This window comes from Glycine soja, chromosome 1, assembly GCF_004193775.1.
Source record: "Glycine soja cultivar W05 chromosome 1, ASM419377v2, whole genome shotgun sequence".
In the NCBI taxonomy this organism is placed as follows: domain Eukaryota; kingdom Viridiplantae; phylum Streptophyta; class Magnoliopsida; order Fabales; family Fabaceae; genus Glycine; species Glycine soja.
This window is the reverse complement of record NC_041002.1, coordinates 50,791,792-50,801,757: the sequence shown is the minus strand read 5'-3', so window position 1 is coordinate 50,801,757 and position 9,966 is coordinate 50,791,792. Positions and strand designations below refer to the sequence as shown.

Sequence of the window (9,966 nt, the reverse complement as noted above, 5' to 3'; positions counted from 1 at the left end):
GGGAAGAGAATAGAAAGTGATGTATAGTAAAACACTACCAAAGGACATAATAATTCATTTGTGTTCATTATTTTAACGTGCACCAAGAAAAAAAAATGGAACATATTAAGTAATTGTTACTTTTAAAAGCATCCATCACTATACACGTTAAAAGCCGAACTGTTAATTACTGCTTCCTTTCCGGAATGTAATTTTACATTCCAAAGTAACTTATGAACACAAAGTAACTTGGAGAAAGTATAATCACGGCAGATAGACACCCTCTTCCAGCCTGACGCGCTTAGGACTTATGAACTAACTATTGGCCCAATGCTAACTGATTCGGCATAAAGAACCCTATTTAACAGGATTGGAATATGGACAATTCTATTTACACCCTTCTATACTCATCACACCCCCAATTTTATTTTTTTATATTTCAAAAAGTGTGATGAGTCATGAGTGTTTAGTAAAAGTGTCAGTTTTAATAGATTAGCCAGGTACAGCACATTCACCCCCAAACAATGTGTCCCTGATTCTTATGAGTTTCATGGATACTTTTAACTAAGACAGTATTTGGTTAATTCCACTTGGATATATTTGAGTAGAAAGTTTCAAAATTGGTGTGAATTTTACCCTCTACCTTTTAAATTTAATTTAAATATTTGAGTTCTTTTTATCTTTTATCACTTTTATACCTCTTTTCTTTCTTTAAACCAAACGATGCCTTATCAAAACACGGATGCGAAAGGGAACACCCTTTAGTCAATAGATTTACTGCAGCCTTGCAGTTAGAATGAAGCTATTACGTTAGAAATTTATAATTTATCCTTTACATTTGTTATAAAAAAAAAAAAGCCCTTTACACAACAGACCTACATATATTAATATTATCTTTTTCTCTAATTATAACATCATCTCAATTAATTTATGCCTTATAATAAAAATAGTTAATTTAATCCGTCAATATTTAATTTGTCAATTAATTTTATTATCATTTTAAAATTATTTTTTTCTTATTTCTCAATTCACTTAATTATTTTTTATTAATGTTTGAAAAAAATTAAGTAAATATATATTGGGGAAAAAAATAATTAATGCATCTAGAAATTAAAAAATAATCTTATAAAAAATGATAATTTGAAAATGATCTTTATAATTAGGGACAAATGCATTATAATTTTACACTCTTTATGTCCATAATTATAACATCCCTTAAAAAATATTTAATTTAATTAATTATATTAAATCTATCAATTAATTATATTATTATTTTAAAATTATTTTTTTTATCTACTATGTTAGTTCTCATTAATGTTTGAGAAAGAATAATTAAGTAAGGATATGTGGAAAAAAATAACCAGTTAATTGAGACGGAGAATTAAAGTAATAAATCCAAAAAAGTTTGGATTTCTCTCCCATGTAGTTATAATAGGGGAAAAAGTTTAAATCAAAATTGTATCAATTTAATTTGAATGATTTCTTTTTTCTCTCGATAAACCTTAATTGAACTAACCTAATAAGAAATGAGCTAGTTCCATTTAATTAGATCATGAAAAGTTTTAAGTATTTTATAAAAATGCATAAACTTATCATAAAAAAATAATAGTAACCTTTAAATTTATAATATTTGTTAAAGATTAGTAACTTGATTTAATTTTAAATGATTGGTGGAGTTTATCCAAGTGATGCAATACAAGGAAGTCTGAAATTTGACGAGTGACGTTCCAACCGGCCACGCCCACCGAAAGGGAAAGCGCTGGAAAATGCTGCGTTCCACCGCGTTTTCTGTTTTCGGGAAGATTAACTTCAAAGGCTTAAACCAAGCAACAGAGCACCCGGATATAGAGATTTGACTAGTCATATCCACGTGCTGCATACACATACATACTTTTGTTGTGCTCAGCTTCTATTGTGAATTGAAGAACCCATTTGCATTCAGGCTTAGATCGCTTACCACACCACACCATATGGCTGTTACTGTGGCCATGTTACCTCGTTGGTCGGTGTTTCTTCTTTTTCTGTTTGTCTTGTGTAGCTCAGGAGCAAAGGTTGTCGCCATTGATGTACATGCAGCAAAGCGTCTCATCCAGACCGGTTCCATTTATCTTGATGTTAGGTAACGCATCCATTCACTTTAGAGGATACAAAGTTAATAATCTAAGTGATTAATGAGCGAAAATCAGCTTTCTTTCAACAACAAAAATGACAAACATGTTATAATATTAACGGGTTTTTTTTTTCATTAACTTAATGACATTTCTTATTACTTTATCTTTTCTTATTTTAGAGGAGTAATTAAAATTCATTTAAAGGAATTTTTTTAGTTATTTTTCTTCTCTCTTTTAAACCTAAATCATTTGGTAGGACGGTGGAAGAGTTCAAGAAAGGGCATGTGGATGCAGTTAATGTCCTTAACATTCCATACATGTTGAATACACCCAAGGGTAACAAACTTTTTTAATCCCTATTAATTACTCAAACTAGTTTTCGATCCATACAAATCTCTATATTTATTATTTAGCACATGACAGTATCAGTATGTTGTATTACAAATTTTCTATGGTTAAAATTTAAGATGCTTGTGATTTTGGAGAGCAGGCAAGGTAAAGAATCCAGACTTTCTGAAGGAGGTTTCATCAGCTTGCAACAAAGAAGATCATCTCATTTTGGTAACTATCTTTTCTCTTGCTTCTTTTCCCCCCCATACAAAACAAACTACAATTTCAACTGGCTAATGCTAGTTAAAGTCAACTTAATGTTTTATCTGTATTTCAGGGTTGTCAAAGTGGGGTGAGATCTCTGTATGCAACTGCTGATCTTCTGTCTGAAGTAAGTTAATTCATGTCAACTTCAGTATACTTTTTATCTCAATTTAGTCTTGATACAAATATATAGCAGTGGCTATGAAATATCTGAACATTACTCTAGCTATAAAATTCATGTTATGTAGCTTATTATGGTTTCCTTTATTTCCTTCTTTTGACAATTAATGGATGAGAAGACTAACTTGTATTGGTTGGATTTGAATTGATAGGGTTTTAAGAATGTGAAAGACATGGGAGGAGGTTATGTGGACTGGGTTAAAAACAAGTTTCCAGTGATTATACCAGTGGCCAAAGAGGAACTATAATAAGTAATGGATAGGAACATTCATCTTTCTTTCTAAATGGTTTTATCAGGGAGATACCACATCCCTTCATATGTACTACTTCAGAGTGTTCATTAGTTCAACTTACAACACTTCATTTCAATCCTGCGGCTATGCTTACAATTATATTTGTATCTATTCCAACTATGTAACACAAGCATTATCAGGGGAAGACTTTCAGAGACCACTCTCATTAATTAGTCTTCTTCATGTGCATATAAGATGGACTCATGATCTGATGATTGTCTTGTTATTTTGATATTTATTTTGAAAAAAAAGCAATTGGATTCATATCAAGGTCGTTTACCCGTTTCAGTTAATGTCTACAAGTGCTGTGTCCATTATGATTACTGGACACTGGCTTTGGTAGAATGTTTTAGTTTTCTTGATTGCCTTGCTCACGAAGTTTCTGTTGAATAAAGTTTTCTATATATTGCTTCAAAACTAACGAAAACGGCCGGAACCTGTATTTTTTTTATTCTCCTCAAAGACTGCAACTTTTTTCCTTTCTAAAAAAATAACGAACATATTTACCGGTAATCCAGTCCCTGATCAATTGTCAAAAACTATATCATTAACTCAACTTACTAACCTACCAGTCACATCATAAATTCTACTGATATTAGTCGCCGATTCTAAATGGGAAAAAAGATCCACAAGGTTAAAGTAATTTGGTAAAGTTGTTTGGCACTATTTGGGAGTTAGAATTTAACATACCATAGTTGATGAATTCAATTATTCAAATATTAATGTTCACACCAACCGATACTGCGTGATGGAGTGCAGGGACAAGATTTCTGACATTGGGTCAATGGGCCTAATTGTTCCGAAAATAATAAGATAAATGTTAATTACTATCTTAAGTGTATTTTTAAGAAATTAAAGTAATTTTTTTATTGAAAGACAGAAAATTATACTGTTCATATCTGATGTTTCTTAATTAATGTGCTGAGGACATAGGTTAGTAAGATCCAAATAATAAATGAGTTGTTTAACACGCACGCAGATTTGTATGATGATACATTATGGTTCGTTAGGAACAATTATTTATTTATTTTTCCACTTTCTTTTCCCATCAAAGATCCTAAATGATTTACAAGTGGAGTGAGATTGTTTAAATCCTGATCCAATTCTAAACTAGCATCGGCCCATGTTAGATCTGCGCATTCTTATTGGTGAAAAAGTGACCATAACGTTGTGTCATTGTTCAATCGTGGCCATGCGACAGATCCAACTTGAAGTGACTAGTTAACCGAACCTGGCATAGTTAAGAGATCAGTTAATGGAACCATTATTCTCAACTAGTTCGTGGCAGCACATGCATGTGCTTATTAATTTTCTGATGACAAAGTTTCAACATTTTGCCTCAGCAAAGCCACCACCAACTCTATCTCCACATTATGTTATGCATTGAAGAGACAACACACACAATAGGATTGTCTGTTCTTGTCTGATGGAAACCTTTCATTATAAGTCCCATAGAAGGGCATAGTTTTCATGACATCGTGTGTTGTTTTGAGGACGAATACCAGACATCATGGGGGAAGAAAATGGCGAAGGAAGATCCTTAGCTGAAACCCCCACATATGCCGTGGCAACTGTGATCACTGTCTTGGTTTCTCTTAGTTTTTTGTTCCAAGGCACGTTAAAAAAATTGGTAAAGGTACGTAAGTATACCCTTTGTTTTTCTCTAGCTCCTTCCAATTTCTCACATTTATAGGTTTCTTATACATTGAATAATGTCACAGTGGTTGGACAGAACTAAGAGAAAATCTCTGCTTTCTGCTCTGGACAAGATCAAAGAAGGTAGCCAGGGATCAGTTGTAACCCCAAATGGGTTCCATTAGTATTTCTTTTCTTGTTATATATATGTTTGGACGAGTGGAACTCACTACTATAAAAAAATTTAATCTTTATTTAAGCAGAATTGATGCTTTTTGGGCTTCTGTCATTGCTGATGGGTCATTGGATTATTTTTGTGGCAAAGATTTGCGTCAAGTCATCGGTATTAAGCAGCAGATTTTTTCCGTGTGCAATGGAAAAGAATTCGGTGAAACGTTTTGTCGGGATGGGTTCAGCATATTCAAATAAAACAGTTCTCGAAGGGAAAGTGAACAATGGCCTGCATAATTATTGTCCTGAGGTAGTTTTCCTACTCCTTCTAGGATGTTTCAATTGTAAATTTGCTATGCTTTAGCCGTCGGTTGGTAATGCAAGCAAACAAATCATTCTCAGTGATTCTATTCTGATCAATAGTTCAATTCTAAAGTGGACTTCACAGGTGCACATTTCACTGAAAACTCATCACTTGCTTCACAGGGTCATGAATCATTGGCTTCTTATGAAAGTCTTGAGCAGCTTCATCGCTTTGTGTTTGTTCTTGGGGTCACCCATATTACCTATAGCTTTATTGCTGTTGCCCTGGCCATGATCAAGGTTAAAATAGTCACGATGAAACTTTCTTCCTATTCTAATTTTGTTGGTTTGGCATTGATTTTCTTATTTTAGATTTTATTCAGATATATAGCTGGAGAACATGGGAAAACGAAGCAAAGACTATTGCTGTACAAAGCATACAAGGTTCTGACTTCTATGCATCTGATAACTTCAAAGTTTCAATAAGCCGAGAATTACTTTGCAATACATTAAGCTTGATGATTTTAAATAATAATCCATTTTGATCAAATTGTCTTAGTTTAGATACTTCACAAGGTACATCAAGATTGAGGCGGCTTAATACATTCGTCTTTCACCATACTTCCCATCCTTGGAGTCATCACAAAATTCTTGTTTGGCTGGTACTCTCTATGCAGTCATTTTTTTCTGTCATATTCTCTTTAGGCATAATATATTTGAAAATGCATGAAATATTGTGTTTACTCATGGTTTATTACTACTTGTTGTTCATATATCATTGTTTGAACTAAAAATAATGGAATGGATTGATTTCATGAATCATATCTTAATTCCAAAAGGAACAAATCAATCCAAATGTACTTCTGTTTAAGATAAAACTGTAGTTCAACTATGGTAAGTGCTCTTTAAAATTCTTTTCCCCTCAACATGTCCGGTAAAGATTGTTTCCAACAAGAGAAGCGTGCCAATGTACTGTGTGCTTGACAGTTGCCATAATTTGTCTCCTGCATAAGCTTTTTAAAAGCAGCACGCCAGCAAAATGGATTTTTTCCCCTTCATGTATAGGTTTTTGACACTTTCAATAGCAATTTCCTTGGCTTCTTAGAATACTGATGATTGATGAACCTGTATTGCAGCTATGTTTCAGCCGCCAATTTTGGAGTTCCATCCACAGAGCCGATTACATGGCATTGCGCTTAGGCTTCATTACTGTGAGTAATTTTTTTGCCACAATATAACAATATCTTCCATCAAATAAAAAAGTGTAGGTAAACACTAAGTCCATAGTTTTGAACTGAAAGACTAACAGCACCAAGTTGATGGAGGAAATTAATGGAGATATTGAATTTCTTTACTGTAGTAAATGTTATAGCTTTTTGTACAATCGCATCTAACTGAAAACAAAAAAAGGAAAGCTAATGACTAATGAGTCATGACTCATGAGATATGAGTGGACCAGTATTACCTCTTTTCCCTGAAAAAGGAATGTGGAAATGAAGAACTGAAGATGACAATTTCACCTTTCAGTTTACCAGCTAATGTTTCTGCCTTTTCTTCTTTTTTCTGGTGTTCTATAGAATCATGGTCTTCCCACAACATACGATTTCCACAACTATATGCTTCGAAGCATGGATGAGGAATTTCGTGACATAGTTGGTGTTAGGTACTCTTTCTTTATTCAGATGGATTTAGTGGCTTCATTTATTTATCATATTAAATTTGCTACTGTTATACTAATTAGATTTTTAAGATTGCTAGCTTAATTGAATTGGGGAATATTTTTTACGATTAGATGTATTTTGCAACTTTTTTATTTTAATTTTCGTGTTACTTTTTATTCTGGTTGGTGAAAATAAATTTGATATTTTGCAACTTTTTTTTTTGTTACATTTTATTCTGGTTGGTGAAAATAAATTTGATAGCTTCTGGACTTGTTTTGCAGTGTGCTTCTCTGGATATATGCCATCTGCTGTATTTTTCTAAATTTTCACGGTAAGTTTCAGTAAGTTTCATTGCTCAAATGTGATCTCAAGCAACTTGAGCAGATAATATGTTTTAACTTAGTGAACACAGCTATCAAAAATTCAAAATAAGCTCCCACTTTAGTGAACATCTTCTTCCTTGAATTAGGGCAAAAAACTCAGTGAGAGCTATCAACAGAAATCATAGCGTTATAGTTACTTCGTTATAAAGATGCAGGTGTAATTTTATGATAATCTGATAACAGTAGCCATATATTACAGAGGTCTTGTGATGATGAAAGCTATAATTTTATTTTAGACTAGTAAACATGTTTATGGTCTTGCTTAACACTGGCGTAGTGTTCTGTTTCTGAAATATTATCCAAGTTTTATTCATGTGAAACTAAACTCCATAATTTTCATTCAGGAAGCAACTTTTACTTTTGGCTTTCCTTCGTTCCAGCAATTGTAAGTCCTGATAATGTTTGTTAAGGCTTTTCCACTTACCATCTACTAGTAGTTACTTTTCACTAATGATTTTTCTTTTATTGACTTGCATTTTAGTTGATCCTCATCATTGGTACTAAATTGCATCGAGTGGTAGTAAAGTTGGCCGTTGAAATAATAAATCGTTGCCCAAATATGAAACCTCACCAACTTAAGAGATGAGCTCTTTTGGTTTGGAAAGCCCAGGTTTCTGTTACGGTTAATACAATTAATATCCTTCTTGGTAAGTAATATTGTGTTTCCATTTTGCTTTTCATTGCTGATATACTTCTTAATTTCCTTTTCCCTTTTTTTTTTATCTTTCAGAATGCATTTGAAATGGCAACATTCTTATGGTCCCTGGTAAGAAACCTGCATGGTTTTCATATTGCAGTACATAACTCTAGGTAGTAGGTAGTGTACCATAAGTACGTTAGTTCTCCAACACCATTCCATGCTGCTATATCTCGGTTTGTAATTTTATGGACTAACCATATTGCCATAACATTTTTTGGCTTTGGTTAAAGTGAGGATTTGGCAAAAAATTGGATACATGCATAATCTTATAATTGTTGTCTTTATTTTTGGGTTCAGTGGGAAATTAAAGATCCTTCTTGCTTCATGAGCAACCGAAGGTTTATTGTGATCCGGTTATCATTCGGGTATACATTACTTTTTGTCAATGTTCTTACTCTTTCTATAGATTAAATTGAATTACAATTCCAACAAAATCATATGCACTTTGGTCTTTTGTTACCACAGGGTCATCTCCCAAGTCTGGTGCAGCTTTATAACGTTTCCTCTCTATGTTATCATCACACAGGTCAACTTCTTGTTCTTTTTGTTGGAGATAAAAATCATTTGGAGCCAGCACTGCTGCACCATACAGTTAATAATCGGCTGAGAAATACTATTGAAACGCTACTTGACACACTCGCTTAAACACTATTAATTGAAATTTATTGAAAATCACAAGATTATATAGGTCTTATTTTTATTTAATAAAGCTTTATTTATGATCTTATAGTTTTTAATAAATTTTAAAGTCCTGTTAACCTGTGTCTAATGGTTAAGGAATTAATTAGTAGAAAATTTTTAATTTAAGATTACACTGGAGATATTATAATAGAACATACCGTTACACCTTCCAATAAAAAAACTTTCCACTTTTGATTCCTTAATCAGTGTCATTGGTTAGCATTTTACTAAATTTTAACCCATAATAGAAAGTGTGTCATTGGTTAGCACATGTTACTAAATCAAGTTGTTTGAACAACTTGATTTTCAAGATAGTAATAACAATACCTCTAATACCAAGTAGCTTAAATATTTATTGGGCTTGCACCTATCAACTTAGGCCTTTGGGAGTTGTTTATGATGACTTACTAGTAGGTCCTTGATACATCTCCCTTTACTCTTCTTTTACACCAGAACATGTGTTATTGCACTCTCACATTTAATCCCTCTTAAAATCTTGGTTATGTGAATGCAGATGGGGTCAAGGTTCAAGAAGACCGTGGTCTCTGAAAATGTGAGAAAATCACTCTCTAAATGGCAGAGAAGAGTGAAGGACAGACAAAGTTCTACTTGTGCACTCCTTACTACAACATCACCAACATCATTGAGTTCTTTGATGCATGGAACTGACAAGTCTAATTCCCATGTCTCAATCAGTGAGGAAGGAAGCTCCTCAGGGACTAAAGATATTTGTCTCTCTTATCTTGATCATCATGTGCCAAAGACCCAAGGAAATGCTCCATTTCTAAGTTATGAAAATGACCATGATCAGGATCATGAAGTAATCAATGATTCATCTCCCCCTCCTCTGTCTTGAGATTGCTTTGGTTGTGCTGTGGACAGTGTCATGAATTAAATTTGAATACTTATAAGTTCATAACTAACTCCAATTCATGTTTTATTTAGTGCATCTAATACCTACCGTATCTACTGCTAACAAAATCATTTAGTTTGGTGGTATATTCTATGTTTTATTATCAGATAATATTTTATTGTAACATTTTTAAATATGTTTTTTATAAATTAAATATGCTTATTAGTCACTTCAAAATTAAGAAACATATTTATTAACAACATTATAAAAACGTATTACATAAAACTATCATACATGTATGACGCCTTGCTTCTAACTCGTAAATAAATGAGGCCATCAATTTTTTTTTATATTAACCTAACAAATATGCAATATATGTACGATCTAAAAGTCTCTTTCTCATAATATCAAAACAATATAAT

The 9,966-nt window shown here is 32.8% G+C and overlaps 1 protein-coding gene and 1 pseudogene across 1 annotated transcript; both read left to right on the top strand.

The window, feature by feature from the left end:
* Window positions 1-1,668: 1,668 nt before the first annotated feature.
* On the top strand, window positions 1,669-3,450 carry LOC114419752 (thiosulfate sulfurtransferase 18-like). The gene is made up of 5 exons (XM_028385534.1): window positions 1,669-2,098; window positions 2,347-2,426; window positions 2,581-2,651; window positions 2,758-2,811; window positions 3,017-3,450. Exons 1-5 carry the CDS (start codon window positions 1,950-1,952, stop codon window positions 3,110-3,112), a joined length of 450 nt encoding a protein of 149 aa, XP_028241335.1. The 5' UTR covers window positions 1,669-1,949; the 3' UTR covers window positions 3,113-3,450.
* An 809-nt stretch (window positions 3,451-4,259) lies between these two features.
* On the top strand, window positions 4,260-9,631 carry LOC114419744 (annotated as a pseudogene).
* Window positions 9,632-9,966: the final 335 nt, after the last annotated feature.

Bases quoted from the DNA above. Each gene is read 5' to 3' on its own strand.
- LOC114419752 (XM_028385534.1), top strand. From the start codon at position 1,950: ATGGCTGTTACTGTGGCCATGTTACCTCGTTGGTCGGTGTTTCTTCTT. The intron at 2,099-2,346 runs GTAACGCATCCA...ATCATTTGGTAG, and splicing joins TCCATTTATCTTGATGTTAG to GACGGTGGAAGAGTTCAAGA. The intron at 2,652-2,757 runs GTAACTATCTTT...TCTGTATTTCAG, and splicing joins AAGAAGATCATCTCATTTTG to GGTTGTCAAAGTGGGGTGAG.